The sequence below is a fragment of the Rana temporaria genome, chromosome 8, assembly GCF_905171775.1.
Source record: "Rana temporaria chromosome 8, aRanTem1.1, whole genome shotgun sequence".
Taxonomy (NCBI): domain Eukaryota; kingdom Metazoa; phylum Chordata; class Amphibia; order Anura; family Ranidae; genus Rana; species Rana temporaria.
In genome coordinates, this window is record NC_053496.1 from 51,992,066 (window position 1) to 52,008,443 (window position 16,378).

Here is a 16,378-nt window from a genome sequence, read left to right on the forward strand (position 1 = left end):
CCAGTTTGACATTGATTTTGATCATCCTGTCATCCTGCTTACAATTAAATCAAAGAGGATATATCAAGCTGCCCTAGATGACGTGGTGCACGTGAAGCACGCACGTCTGAGGGAGGGCTTCCCCATGCTACGGGCCTGAGCCGAGAGCGGAAGACGGAAGGAGGGAGATCCGACAGCGTCTCGGCATCAGCAGCAGCTACGATGCAGAGCGTGAGTCTGCGGAGCTGACAGGGGCTGAGTACGCCGGACTCCCGACACGCTGCTACACGCCGCTCCCCAGGAACGCCGCTCTCCAGGAACCCAGCCTCCCCCTAAACCACAGCCCCCCCCGAGGAGAAGGTAGGCACGGCATAGTGCAGAGGAGGGCACGGGCGCCTCTATTCACAAAGCAGCCGACCGTTACACCCTCTGCCTGCCGTGACATTTGCTGCTTTTACATACAGCTGTGCAACAGGGAAAAAAAAAAAAACTCACCAACCAGGTAATGTCAATCCTTTGCCTATCCTTCTCCTATCAAAACGCTATGGGACTAGGGAGGTAAACCTCCTGGATCAACTTGAGATCATGCCCTGACAGCAGGATGAGGGGGTAAGAAAACCAAGCACACCACTGAAAGGCTCATCATATATGCAATTCATGCAATTTAACAAGAGCAATTGGTTATGGCAATAGTTTGACCTAGTCTGATCTAATCTGTACAATATTATTCTGGGCAATTTGCGAGGCTTAGCCGTCCAGCACCCTTTAACATACAACTTATAATCATTTCACAGTCTGTCTCTGAATGCACTATACGATGTAAAAATCCACGGGGGTTAATTTGTATATTAATAGTATCCCATAAATACTGAGGACATCAGCAAGGGAGCGTGGCTGTATGGGCCCCGGCTGATTAGAGACATTATATCCCCCTTGGTGCCAAATACCGTCAAAACACAACGGGTAGGTCCTGAAGCACGGGTGGAGATACTGGCGCCATTCATTTACTTACTTATTTAATCCTTCCAGCACCTTGTCCTCCTCCCCCCACCATTTGACTGTGTGCCCACGTTTTGAGCTCTGTTTGGCATATTATATTGGCTCAGTGGGGGGTAAAACTTCCCCACTGAAGCACGCATGTGCGTGGGAAGATCTCCCATGTCTATAGTTTGAGAGAAGGGAGAAGACCTCGTGGCCCTCTAAAGCGTCAGTGTAACCCCCAGAAGGAGAGGTTAAAGCTGTTTGATATTATCCTCCCTTCCCAAATTAATATAAAACCATTGCCTAAAAAAAAAAAAAAAAAAAAAGGGGGGGGCGGAGAGGCGACCACCCGCTGTTCAAACTGGGGAAACGTATCAGAGGGACAAAGAAATACAATATGAATAAATCTACGAGGGGGGCTGCCCCAAAAAACCCCAAAGATAATCCCCCCACTAGTACGATCAGGCACTACATGACATCTGAGGGGAATCCCAAGAGCCCAGGCCTGCTAAAAAAAACAGAAAAAACTAGTACTACTAAAAAGGGTGCAGGGGGGGCAGTTACCCCAACCACGGACACCTCAATAGAAAGCGAACACGAGGTTAGTCAAAAGGACGACCCCAGACTGGACACTCATATCCCCACAAGGGGGGAACTGGATGGGATGTTGGGAAGAGTGGAAACAGCGATAAAAGAAGAAATTAGCGCATTAAGAAAGGATTTATTCCACTTGTTGGAACGGGTGGAGGAAGTGGAAAAAAAAATGGAAAAACAGGACTTAGAATTAATGGACCTAAAAATCCAACATCAGACGATGAAACAAAACCAGAGGTGGTTACAATACCGACTAGAGGACCAAGAGAACCGTAACAGGAGACAAAATTTAAGGGTGCGATCTATTAAGGAGGAGAAAGGGGAAGACTTGAGAAAAATTCTTAACGATCTATTCCTCCCCCTCCTCGATAACGGCACGGAGGGCTCCCTCAAAATGGAACGCGTACATCGTGTAGGAAAGACGAGAGAGGGAGAAGGTAGATGGCCTAGGGACATCATTGTGAGGTTCAGACACTTCGAAGATAAAGATGAGATCTGGACAAAACTCAGGAGAAAGGCCCCCCTACGCTATGACGGGACTGAGATTCAGATCTTCGCGGACTTGGCTTGGGAGACTCTGGCCAGGAGAAGATCTCTTAAACCTCTCCTGGAACAGATGCGCCAGCTTAATATCAAGTATCAATGGGGTTTCCCAGCATGTCTGATCGGCCGTAAAGAAGGGATTTCTGCAAAGTTGACATTTCCTGAGGACTTGGTAGGGTTTTGTCGCAAATTGGACATGCCGGTGTTGGAGATTCCAGGATGGGATGAATAGTTCATTTGTTACAGACCGCCTCTGCAAGCGGTGTAACGAAGGTTGAGTTAGGATGATTAAGGAGGAAGGGGGGGTAAGGGGGGAAGGAGGGAGGGGGGGGACTGAGATTGAGAAGGGGAGTAAGGAGGCCAGGTCCGTACCCTACCCATGTAAGATCAACCCCCAGAAGAATACCTCGGGGGGGGAAATGGGAGGGAGGGATGTTTTGGAGGCTCTACCTCATCCATGAGAACCGACGGGTAGGGGAGACCGAGGATCCCTACGGTTCAGAGGCGATGGATAGGCCTAGGTGGGGGGGGTGGACATGGGAAGGGGGGGAGGGAGGGAAAGGGGGGTGGGAAGGGGATCATGGCTCCAGGGATCTACCTGTAAAGTCCTTTGTGTCAAAGGAGGTGATCTAGTTATCAGAAATGACAGAGGTAAAATTTCTATCCTATAATGTAAAGGGATTAAACTCAGTAGGAAAAAGATTAAAGGTCTTAGCAGAGATCGAACAACTTAGAGCGGATATAGTCTTTATTCAGGAGTCCCACCTGACTCTGGATACAAACATCAGGCTTTACTCCTCGGCATACCCTACCTGGTTCTACGCTGACTCCGTTTCGAAACGCGCAAGGGGAGTAGCGATTGGGCTCATAAGAGGGTTTGGGTATACCTTGGAGGCAAGGTTGTCGGATCCAGAAGGGAGATTCCTGTTTCTTAAATTAAGAATCGATAATATTATGTACACATTAGCTAACATTTACTCCCCAAACGTACGTCCGACTCAATATTTAAGCAAAACCCTGGGAAAACTGAATAATTTTGCCGAGGGTTTTATAATCCTGATGGGTGATTTGAATTTTGTTTTGAACCCAACCGATGATAGTACGTCCCGTGGGAGGGAGACAGAGAGTGGGCATCTGCAGAGAATTAAACGTAAGCTCCAGGAATGTCAACTAGTGGATGTTTGGCGAATTAACCACCCAAAAGAACATAATTATACGTTTTTCTCCCCCCCCCACGGGACGTACTCTAGAATCGACTACATCCTAGCGGACCACAGGCTGATTGACTCCATTATGGAGACGGAAATTGGAATTATGACTGTATCAGACCACGCCCCGGTCTCTATGAAAATTACTTTAGCTAGACAAAGGAGTCAGAGGCCGATGTGGCGCCTGGATGATAGCCTGATTCATGAGGAAGGTGGGGGAAGCAGGGTAGAGGCAGAATTAAAACAATTTTTCCTCAGGAATGATACAGAGGGTATTACCAGCGCAACCCTTTGGGAGACGCACAAAGCGTACATTAGAGGGATTTTAATTGCTGAGGACGCAAAAAAAAAAAAAGAGAGAAAAAGAAATACTATTACCCTGAGGAAAGAGATAGAGACCTTAGAACGCGAACATAAAGCGCAGGGGTTTAAAGAGACTTACCACAAACTAATTTTAAAAAGAGATTTACTCAAAGAAATCATGGACCAAGAAGCAAGGTTTAAACTAAACTGTATATCCAAAGAGAGATATCTATGGGGAAATAAACCAAGTAAACTTTTAGCTAAAATGGCCCAAAAAAAGAAAGCCAGGAATTATATTGAGAAAGTCAAGGGTAAAAATGGGGAATTAGTTTATGCAACAAGTGAGATTGCGGACACTTTTAAAAAATATTATGAGGACTTATACACCATAAAACACCCAAGACGGCAGGAAGGGGAAAGGGAGACTGAGACACGTGCGTTCCTCGATAATGCAGGACTTCCTAGATTAGAGGAGATGGAAAGCCTTACCATCGATCGCCCCATAACTGAGGAAGAAATAAAAAGGGCCATAAACTCCACTAAGGGTGGAAAGAGTCCGGGGCCAGATGGGTTTTCCACCTTCTATTACAAGAGATTTAGTAACATTCTGATACCGAGGCTGTGTAAATATTTTAACGGACTGGGGACGGAATTCGAAACTAGCACGGGAGCTACAGCTGCAGTGGTCGCAATAATATTAAAGGAAGGCAAGGATAGCTCCCTCTGTTCGGGATACAGACCTATTTCTCTGTTAAATACAGATATTAAATTCTTCGCAAAAATTCTGGCGGACCGCCTGAAAGGGGTTATGCACTTATTGGTGCACCCCGACCAGGTAGGCTTTGTCCCCAACAGAGAGGGCAAAGATAACAGCCTAAGGGCAATCCTTTTACTCCAGACCATAAGGCAGAATGAGCCCCCAGGTCTACTCCTGTCAGTCGATGCCGAAAAAGCATTTGACAGGGTAGACTGGGGGCTCATGATGGAAACCCTCACCGTGATGGGAATAGGAAGTAGGATGTCCAGCTGGATAAAAACATTATATCACCACCCTACCGCACAAATAAAAGTCAATGGCTCTCTATCAGAATCTTTTGTGATGAAAAACGGGACAAGGCAGGGCTGCCCACTGTCCCCCCTCCTCTTCATTCTATCCTTAGAGCCGTTGCTGGCCACCATTCGCAACGATTCGGATATCAACGGAGTGAGAGTGGAAGGGGAGGAACATAAACTATCGGCCTTTGCCGATGATATATTATTTTACGTAACCAACCCAGTTAAATCTATCCCCAACCTCACCAGAGTATTGCAACAATACGGCGCTATCTCCAACTTTAAAATTAATGTAACCAAATCAGAGATCTTGAATATTAATTTAAATAAAAGAGAGATAAATTCGGTTAAGGAAGTATGCGCGTACCCTTGGACCAAAGAACTCAAGTACCTAGGAATAAAACTTGCTAATACGATACAGAAGATGTACAAAATTAACTATATCCCCTTATTAAACGAGATCAAGAACGAATTAAAAAAAACGATAAATAAACCCATATCTTGGTTTGGACGCATAAATATGTTAAAGATGGTGGTAGTCCCCAAGATCCTCTATAAATTCTTATTACTCCCAATTGCTCTTCCTCAGCAGTTTCTGAGAATCCTCAATACCCTGTTACTAAATTATGTGTGGAAAAATAAAAAACACAGACTATCCCTCTCCATAATAAAACAGGGCAAGCCACTTGGAGGCCTGGGAGTCCCGGACATTAAAAGTTACTACAAGGCGGCGGTCCTATCGCGGGCGGTAGAGTGGGCGAGGGATAGGACAGACAAAAGGTGGGTACAAATAGAGAAGGCGCTAACAAACAATAATCTGAAAAATCTTATTTGGATCCCTGCACAATACAGAGCACTAGATCACAGAACACACGATATAACACGAGACACTTTAAGAATGTGGGATAGGACGCAGGCACAACTAGAAGGGAAATTTAATTCCCCATTAATGAACTTAAAAGAAAACCCCTACTTCCCACCCGGGGAAAAAAAAAATAGGGGGGAATTGGATAAGGAGAAGCACAGTGCACTTGGGTGATATTATAAAAAACGGAGAGATAATGACCTATGGAGATTTGAAGGCCAAAACGGATTGTTGGAATCTGAATAGGTGGCATTATCTCCAGTTGACTCACTTTGTGCGGCACCTCCCCCGTCCATTACGGACGGAGGCGGAGCTGACTTCACTGGAAAAAATTTGTAAATCTACAAATTCAAGGGGCACCATCACTAAATTGTACGGGTTACTGGTTAAATTGGGATCTCAGGGGGAAGCACCTTTTATAGACAAATGGGAAAGAGAGTTGGGGGTTATGAGGGGGGCAAATACTGTTTCAAGGATTACCAAATTAATTCATACTTCCGCGACAGATATACGGACAGCTGAAGTAAATTATAAGTGCCTTTCAGGTTGGTATATTACCCCCGATAAGGTAAATAAATTCAAAGTAGGTTATACTGCAGACTGCTGGAGGGGTTGCATAGAAAGAGGAACGATGGCCCATATATGGTGGCACTGTCCTAAAATTCAAGCGTATTGGGACATGATACTGAGCCAAATAAAGATTATAACGGGAGAGGAGATCAAGAAAGACCCATGGGCCGTCCTCTTCCATTGCAGCCAAGAAGGCGTAAAAAAATACAAACAGTCCCTACTCCCTCACCTTTTAAACGCTGCCAAGAGACTTATCCCTAAAAAGTGGCAGGAGACGGAAAGCCCACATATTTGGAGTTGGATAGATGCAGTGGAGGAAACATATAGACTAGAGGAGCTAAGGGATGGATACTTGGAGAGGAGTATTGAACATAGGGAGAAATGGGGAAAATGGAAGGAATATAAAAAAACATGGAGTTATGCGGAGAGAGTAAGGGTGTGACTACGTGGGGATGGCGCCATTCCCTGCTCCCTCTTGCATTTCTGTTTAGTAAGATATAGCACTTCTTCCCCCCCCTGCATCTCCCTTAGCTGTGTTTGACTTACTCCTCTCCATATCTCAATCTTTTCTTTGGCCGAATAAATGAGGTCAACCTCTTTTGTTCAATACTTATTCTATGGTACTGTTTTCTTCACAGGACGGGCAGGAGATTCCTGGGAGCCATGAGGGGAGGGAGGGGGGGTGATATTATCTAAATAAATTTATACAAATATATAAATAAAAATAAAAAAAAAAAAAAGACAGTGAATAGAGTATATACCACACATGATGCAAACCGTAAATAGAGACGTAAGAAGCCTCGGAACATGAGTCGGTCTCTAGTATATTGGAATTAAGCTGAGGTGGTATAAAAAAAAAAAAAGAAAAAAAAAAAAAAAAAAAAAAAAAACAATTAAATCAAAGAGGCACGTGTAGGTCAGACAAATATAACATAACATTTATAATGAAATAACCACAAATGTCTTTTCTGTGCTCACATCATTATCAGTTTTATTCAACCCCCAAGTGACATTCAATCTTAGTACTTAGTACAACATCCTTTTACAGTTATAACAGCTTTTAAACGTGAAGCATAGCTTGAGACAAGTGTCTTGCAGCGATCTACGGGTATCTTCGCCCATTCGTCATGGGCAAAAGCCTCCAGTTCAGTCACATTCTTAGGCTTGCGCACTGCAACTGCTTTCTTTAATTCCCACCAGAGGTTCTCAATCGGATTTAAGTCTGGTGACTGCGATGGCCACTCCAAAATGTTCCAGCCTTTAATCTGCAACCATGCTCTAGTGGACTTGGAGGTATGCTTGGGATCATTGTCCTGTTGAAAGGTCCAACGTCTCCCAAGCCTCAGGTTTGTGACGGACTGCATCACATTGTTATCCAATATCTCCTGTTACTGAAGAGAATCCATGGTACCTTGCACACGCTGAAGCTTCCCTGTACCTGCAGAAGCAAAACAGCCCCAAAGCATGATTGACCCCCCGCCATGCTTCACAGTAGGCAAGGTGTTCTTTTCATCATAGGCCTTGTTCTTCCTCCTCCAAACATAGCGTTGATAAATGGGCCCAAACAGTTCTAATTTTGTTTCATCAGTCCACAGAACACAATCCCAAAACTTCACTGGTTTGTCCACATGACTTTTGGCATACTGCAGTTGACTCTTCTTATTCTTTGGAGACAGCAAGGGAGTGCGCCTGGGAGTTCTGTCATGGAGGTCTTCATTACGCAGTGTGCGCCGTATTGTCTGAGCAGAAACTTCAGTACCCACATCTGACAAATCTTTTCTCAGTTCCTCAGCAGTCACACAGGGACTTTTCTCCACTCTACGCTTCAGGTAGCGCACAGCAGTCAAAGTCAGCATCTTCTTTCTGCCACGACCAGGTAGCGTTTCAACAGTGCCCTTTTCCTTGAATTTGCGAATGATGCTTCCTATGGTGTCTCTTGGTATGTTTAACATCTTTGCAATCTTCATATAGCCATTGCCCTTCCTGTGAAGAGTAATCACCTCTTCTCTTGTCTTCCTGGAACATTCTCTTGACTTCACCATGTTTGTAACCACACCAGTAAATGTCTAGAAGGAGCTGAGTATCACAGTCATTTTAAAGCTGCCTAATTGGTGCTTATTAGGCTTTATTGCTGCTCCCTGACATCCACAGGTGTTTTCAATACCTGATTGAAAACACTTCAATGAACCTCTGTTCTTCAGAGTGGTAGTCTTTAAGGGGTTGAATAATTGTGTAAATGAAGAATTCACAAAATAAACATTTACTACTGTATTACAAAACCAATTGATGTCATTTTAGTTGCATATGGTTCTTTAAGAAGTCCTTTCATTCTGAATACAATTACAAATGTACACAAAATTCCCTAAAACCCTTTACAGCATTGGGGGGTTGAATAATTTTGAACACAACTGTATGTGTCTATCTATCTATCTATGTATCTATATATGTGTCTGTCTATCTATCTATCTATCTATCTATCTATCTATCTATCTATCTATCTATCTATCTCTGTATCTATCTATCTATCTCTATCTATCTATCTATCTCTGTATCTATCTATCTATCTATCTATCTATCTATCTATCTATCTATCTATCTATCTATCTATCTATCTATCTATCTATCTCTGTATCTATCTATCTATCTATCTATCTATCTATCTATCTATCTCTGTATCTATCTCTCTATATATCTCTGTATCTATCTATCTATCTATCTATCTATCTATCTATCTATCTATCTATCTATCTATCTATCTATCTATCTCTGTATCCTATCTCTGTATCCTATCTATCTATCTATCTATCTATCTATCTATCTATCTATCTATCTATCTATCTATGTGTCTATCTATCTATCTATGTATCTATATATGTGTCTGTCTATCTATCTATCTCTCTATCTCTCTATCTCTCTATCTATCTATCTATCTATCTATCTATCTCTCTATCTCTCTATCTATCTATCTATCTATATGTGTCTGTCTATCTATCTATCTCTCTATCTCTCTATCTCTCTATCTATCTATCTATCTATCTATCTATCTATCTATCTATCTATCTATCTATCTATCTATCTATCTATCTCTGTATTCTATCTATCTATTTATCTATCTATCTATCTATCTATCTATCTATCTATCTATCTATCTATCTATCTATCTATCTATCTATCTATCTATCTATCTATCTATCTCTGTATCCTATCTATCTATCTATCTATCTATCTATCTATCTATGTGTCTATCTATCTATCTATCTATGTGTCTATCTATGTGTCTATCTATGTGTCTATCTATCTATGTATCTATCTATCTATCTATCTGTCTGTCTGTCTGTCTGTCTGTCTGTCTATCTATCTATCTATCTATCTGTCTGTCTATCTATCTATCTATGTATCTATCTATCTATCTATCTATGTATCTATATATGTGTCTGTCTATCTCTCTATCTCTCTATCTCTCTATCTCTCTATCTATCTATCTATCTATCTATCTATCTCTGTATCTATCTCTCTATATATCTCTGTATCTATCTATCTATCTATCTATCTATCTATCTATCTCTGTATCCTATCTATCTATCTATCTATCTATCTATCTATCTATCTATCTATCTATCTATCTATCTATCTATCTATGTGTCTATCTATCTATCTATCTATCTATCTATCTATCTATCTATCTATCTATCTATCTATCTATGTGTCTATCTATGTGTCTATCTATCTATGTGTCTATCTATGTGTCTATCTATGTGTCTATCTATCTATGTGTCTATCTATCTATCTATCTATCTATCTATCTATCTATCTATCTATCTATCTATCTCTGTATCTATCTATCTATCTCTGTATCTATCTCTCTATATATCTCTGTATCTATCTATCTATCTCTGTATCCTATCTATCTATCTATCTATCTATCTATCTATCTATCTATCTATCTATCTATCTATCTATCTATCTATCTATCTATCTATCTATCTATCTCTGTATCTATCTCTCTATATATCTCTGTATCTATCTATCTATCTCTGTATCCATCTCTCTATATATCTCTGTATCTATCTATCTATCTATCTATCTATCTATCTATCTATCTATCTATCTATCTATCTATCTATCTATCTATCTATCTCTGTATTCTATCTATCTATCTATCTATCTATCTATCTATCTATCTATCTATCTCTGTATCCTATCTATCTATCTATCTATCTATCTATCTATCTATGTGTCTATCTATCTATCTATCTATCTATCTATCTATGTGTCTATCTATGTGTCTATCTATGTGTCTATCTATCTATGTGTCTAACTATCTAATCTATCTATCTATCTATCTATCTATCTATCTATCTATCTATCTATCTATCTATCTATCTATCTCTGTATTCTATCTATCTATCTATCTATCTATCTATCTATCTATCTATCTATCTATCTATCTATCTATCTATCTATCTATCTATGTGTCTATCTATCTATCTATCTATCTATCTATCTATCTATCTATCTATCTATCTATCTATCTATCTCTGTATCTATCTCTCTATATATCTCTGTATCTATCTATCTATCTATCTATCTATCTATCTATCTATCTATCTATCTATCTATCTCTGTATCCTATCTATCTATCTATCTATCTCTGTATCCTATCTATCTATCTATCTATCTATCTATCTATCTATCTATCTATCTATCTATCTATCTATCTATCTATCTATCTATCTATCTCTGTATCCTATCTATCTATCTATCTATCTATCTATCTATCTATCTATCTATCTATCTATCTATCTATCTATCTCTGTATCCTATCTATCTATCTATCTATCTATCTATCTATCTATCTATCTATCTATGTGTCTATCTATGTGTCTATCTATGTGTCTATCTATCTATCTATCTATCTATCTATCTATCTATCTATCTCTGTATCCTATCTATCTATCTATCTATCTATCTATCTATCTATCTATCTATCTATCTATCTATCTCTGTATCCTATCTATCTATCTATCTATCTATCTATCTATCTATCTATGTGTCTATCTATGTGTCTATCTATGTGTCTATCTATCTATCTATCTATCTATCTATCTATCTATCTCTGTATCCTATCTATCTATCTATCTATCTATCTATCTATCTATCTATCTATGTGTCTATCTATCTATCTATCTATCTATCTATGTGTCTATCTATGTGTCTATCTATGTGTCTATCTATGTGTCTATCTATCTATCTATCTATCTATCTATCTATCTATCTATCTATCTATCTATCTATCTATCTATCTCTGTATCCTATCTATCTATCTATCTATCTATCTATCTATCTCTGTATTCTATCTATCTATCTATCTATCTATCTATCTATGTGTCTATCTATCTATCTATCTATCTATCTATCTGTCTGTCTGTCTGTCTGTCTATCTATCTATCTATCTATCTATCTATCTATCTATCTATCTATCTATCTATCTATCTATCTATCTATCTATCTATGTGTCTATCTATCTATGTGTCTATCTATCTATGTGTCTATCTATCTATCTATCTATCTATCTATCTATCTATCTATCTATCTATCTATCTCTGTATCCTATCTATCTATCTATCTATCTATCTATCTATCTATCTATCTATCTATCTATCTATCTATCTATCTATCTATCTATCTATCTCTGTATCCTATCTATCTATCTATCTATCTATCTATCTATCTATCTATCTATCTATCTATCTATCTATCTATCTATCTCGGTATCCTATCTATCTATCTATCTATCTATCTATCTATCTATCTATCTATCTATCTATCTATCTATCTATCTATCTATGTGTCTGTCTATCTATCTATCTATCTATCTATCTATCTATCTATCTATTTCTGTATCTATCTCTGTATCTATCTCTGTATCTATCTCTGTATCTATCTATCTATCTATCTATCTATCTATCTATCTATCTATCTATCTATCTATCTATCTATCTATCTCTGTATCTATCTATCTCTGTATCTATCTCTCTATCTCTCTATCTCTGTATCTCTCTATCTATAGCTCTATCTCTCTATCTATAGCTCTATCTCTCTATCTATAGCTCTATCTATCTCTCTGTCTATCCAATTATCTATCTATCGGAATATCTGTCTGTCTGTTTGCAGGTCCCATTGTCTGCGAGTGACTTTGGCGGGGGGGGGGGGGGCTGGGGTTCTGTTTGCGCCCCCCCCCCAAAAAAAAATGGAGCACCAGCCGCCACTGCTTGGGCCTCTCGTCTGTTACCCCTCCTGTGATCGTGCTGCTTGTTCCTGGTTACCGACCCGGCTACGGACGTTCCTTCTGGTTCCTGATCCCCGGCTTCGTTTCACCCTGTCTCTGGCTACAGACTCCGGCTTGGCTGACGTTCTTCCCTGGCTATCGACCCTGGCACCATTGGACGACTCTTCTGGCGATTACGATCATCAGTGTGGACTTTGATCTTGCTGTTTGGTTTCCAATAAAGATCCTCTTATTCATTTATCTGCTTTGTACGTCTGACTCATGCTTCCATGACACGGTTGTGGCGGGGTCTCTGGTGTCGCAGACACTGAACGGGCAAAGTTGTTGCTGCAGAAGCTGGAGGAGCAGGATGCTTCCGAGACCTGCAAGGACCTGGCTGAACAATTGGTTCAGGGTCTAACATTTGTTTGTCTGAGTCGGCCCTGGATACGCTTCCCTTGCTTTCCAGAGCCTCCGCCTATGCGGTGGTACTACGCCGCCTTGTGTGGCTGAAATGCTGGTCTGCGGACCGATCCTCCAAGAAGGCCTTGGTGGATTTGCCCTTTAAGGGTGAGCGGCTTTTTGGGGCGTCCCTGGATGACATCATTAAGGATGCCGCAGGTGGTAAGAGCACACTGCTCCCACAGTCTGGGGAGGGCAAGGAGCCTCGTCGTAGGCAAGGGCCCTCTTTTACTACCCCAAAGCGTTTTTTTTGTGCGCCCTGTGCTGCAGGAAGAAGTTTGCAAGGTGCTAAGGTGCCCGCTGCAGGGCAGGAGCGCCCCTGGTTCCGCAAGCCTTACAAGCCTGCGGACAAACCTGCTTCCACATGAAGGTCTGCCCCCGCCCGGGTCTCGGGTGGGGGGCCGGCTTTGCAAATTCGCGGCTCGTTGGAGGTCTCTTCTCTCCAACCGTTGGGTTTGCGAAGTAGTTTCCTCGGGGTACAAGATAGTTTCTCTCTTGTCCACCAAACAGATTTTTTCCTTCCAGCCTCCAGTTTCCTCCGGTTCGCCGGCAGGCTCTGTCAGGGGCTTAAAGGGGTTGTAAAGGTAAACAAAAAATTCCCTAAATAGCCTTCTTTACCTTAGTGCAGTCCTCCTTCACTTACCTCATCCTTCGATTTTGCTTTTAAATGTCCTTATTTCTTCTGAGAAATCCTCACTTCCTGTTCTTCTGTCTGTAACTACACACAGTAATGCAAGGCTTTCTCCCTGGTGTGGAGTGTTGTGCTCGCCCCCTCCCTTGAGGGGGGAGCAGGAGTGTCAGGACGCCCACTAACACACAGCTCCTTTATCTGCAATGTAGAGAGCGTCCTGACTCTCCTGCTCGCCCCCTCAAGGGAGAACAGGAAGCAAGGATTTCTCAGAAGAAATAAGGACATTTAAAAGCAAAATCCAAGGATGAGGTAAGTGAAGGAGGACTGCACTAAGGTAAAGGAAGCCATTAAGGAATAAAAAATGTTTACCTTTACAACCCCTTTAAGCCTGTTAGACACCACTATTTTTTTTTTGGTTAACCCAGCGGATTGAATGAAAACAAAGTCTCAGCTCTGGTCAGAACTGCTGTACTAACCATCTCCCCTTCTGTGCTATTGTGTTCTGACAGGGGGGAGGCACCCCCCTCCCGCCAGAACACTCCGGTCAGCGCTCTTAGCCATTGGCTAAATGGGAGCTGGTCAGCTGCTGGTTTTCCAGAATGCTCATCCGACAGAAGCCAGCCTGTTTCTGTCAGACCGGCTGCCATACACACGGCCTGAATGTCAAATGGTTTTTATTGAACTGGCCGATGTCACCCAGCATTCAACTTGTGTGTACTAGGCTTTTCTGTAATTTTAGTTCTCACCAACGTTTAGAGCAGTGAATCTGTATGACTCTGGAAAGAACCGTAATGTTTGCGTTTCAAGGTCGGGGACTCATGTGAATGTTTCATTTTACTCTGGTGTGCAACACATCGATGGGAATAGAATTCATGTGTTAGTTTATTCCTGTGTAAGTGGTCAAATTTGCCTTCTACAGTCTATCAAACTGTGTTTTTAAAAAAGTTTCTTAATTGCTATCAATTCATCCCTTGCAGGGCAGACTGGAGATGTGGGTTGATGTCTTCCCTAAATGTTTGGGTCCTCCTGGACCTCCCTTCAACATCACGCCCCGCAAAGCCATCAAGTAGGTGATCTTGCTTGGATCTGTTTCTATCAAGTCAGATTTTTCAGACATCAGAGCTAACTATAATAACTATAAGGTCACAGAATATGTGTCAATAACTATAGTTATTTTTCTAGATATCGGTCTTGATAGTGGGGTACTAATAATAAAACAAACTGACATTTTAGCATTTTGTTTCTAAACTGCCAACACCAACTTTGCTCTGGCTGCACTTAAAGCCAAACTCCAATCTCTGTCTCTTTTTGTATTAGATATATCCTGCGGGTGATAGTATGGAACACTAAAGATGTACTTCTGGATGAGAAAAGCATTACTGGGGAAAAAATGAGCGATATCTATGTCAAAGGGTAACATTTATTTACTTTAATATTTAGCTTGTAAATAGTATTTTCATGTACATATTGACAGCCTTTATGTAGCATTTGCACATTATTTTAGTTAACTGGTTTTACAATGTAGTTTGTCGGCTCAAGTGAATTTTATATGTAAAATAAATAAGAATTGTGAAGGTTTTAAAATAAGTATTTTCTTTGTCCGTCTGTACTGAGAGCTACTGTATTTAAGCTACCATTGTTGACATGTGAAAATGTCCGTTGCAATGTCAGTAATTTAAGTTGCTGACCCATAACCGGTATAGATATCAAGAATTCTGACTTTAGTCTGCCAAATGCCTGCTCCAGGTTAGTGACTCCGTATTGAAGCTACACAAGGATACAACTGGCATATTCAGCTGGAGGTTAACAGTGGAAGCTTCTACATTTATCTCATGATTTAAAGAATAAGTTCACCTTTGGGAAAATGTTATATGTTCCTCCTGTTTTTAAGCTGGAACGTGTAACATGTTCCCAATGCTGCAGCCATTTGCCGACCTTCTGCCTTTAGTGACAGCGAGCTGGGCATCTTCTTTCCGAATTCACTGTCACAATTAAGAAAAAAAAAAAAAGACGTGGCCATGCGGGGCTCTGTCCACCCAGCCATGTCATTCATTCAGACTTCAGTGAATGAACTACAGATACTGACATCCTTTGGAGCTGTCGGCTTATAGTTCTCAATGAACAACCAGTGAGCATTGCTCAGAGATTCACAGGGAGCTTTATATTCTATGGATGGCGGAGGACAGTCAGAGGAAGCTTTAAATTCATTCCTAGAATGAATTAAAGGCAGAGCAGTGCTCGGCCCATCTTGATTTTGTTACAGGAATGGGATGGGAAGTTCCCTTCCTGCTGCTGTATACAGCTTGGGCTACCATACAGTTTATACAATGCTCATAGCCACTGCATCCCCACTGAGGGAAATACTTAAATTGGACCAGCTTGGTTCAAACAAACTATTTAACATCATTACAAACATCTCTAAAAAGATCTACCTTAAGTCATGTGGATGTAAATTTTGAATTCCAATGGACTTGCCTGCAATTAAATGTCACTGTTTTTCTTTGTGTGCATAAAGATACCCATCTTAGGATATTTGCTTTTATGAATTAAGTTTAAAAAAGTTACTATTTTTCTTTAACTGCATTGCGGCTACTTTTTGTGGCCATTTTAGGTGCAGACCCTGATTAGAGGATGACTTCTTCCCAATTCTGAACTGAATAAAGCTCTTGGTTGTCTGCAATACACTCTGCTTGGTGGTGTTTATATTGGCTAAATGAGCACCAGATGAGAATCGGCAATTGGAGATCACGCCAGACCTGCATTTATAGGCTCGAGAGCTTCCTTTCCTTGTTACTCAATTTCATGGCTGGTCTGAGAAGATCAGTATGTGAAACACACTTGTAAACACACACTCAAGTTTTTAATCAGGGCAGACTTTATTTGGAAGCTAGTGAAAGCATAAGTTATCAAGGTCATATAAA

General features: G+C 41.0%; 1 protein-coding gene across 2 annotated transcripts in view; it reads left to right on the forward strand.

Moving 5' to 3' along the window:
• MYOF (myoferlin) overlaps window positions 1–16,378 on the forward strand; it is a 517,119-nt gene that overhangs the window by 483,348 nt on the left and 17,393 nt on the right. For both annotated transcript variants that reach the window (XM_040361780.1, XM_040361785.1), the window contains 2 exons: window positions 14,435–14,523; window positions 14,775–14,870. In XM_040361780.1, the coding sequence (XP_040217714.1) occupies window positions 14,435–14,523; window positions 14,775–14,870 (185 nt within the window). The remainder of the gene's footprint in view (window positions 1–14,434; window positions 14,524–14,774; window positions 14,871–16,378) is intronic.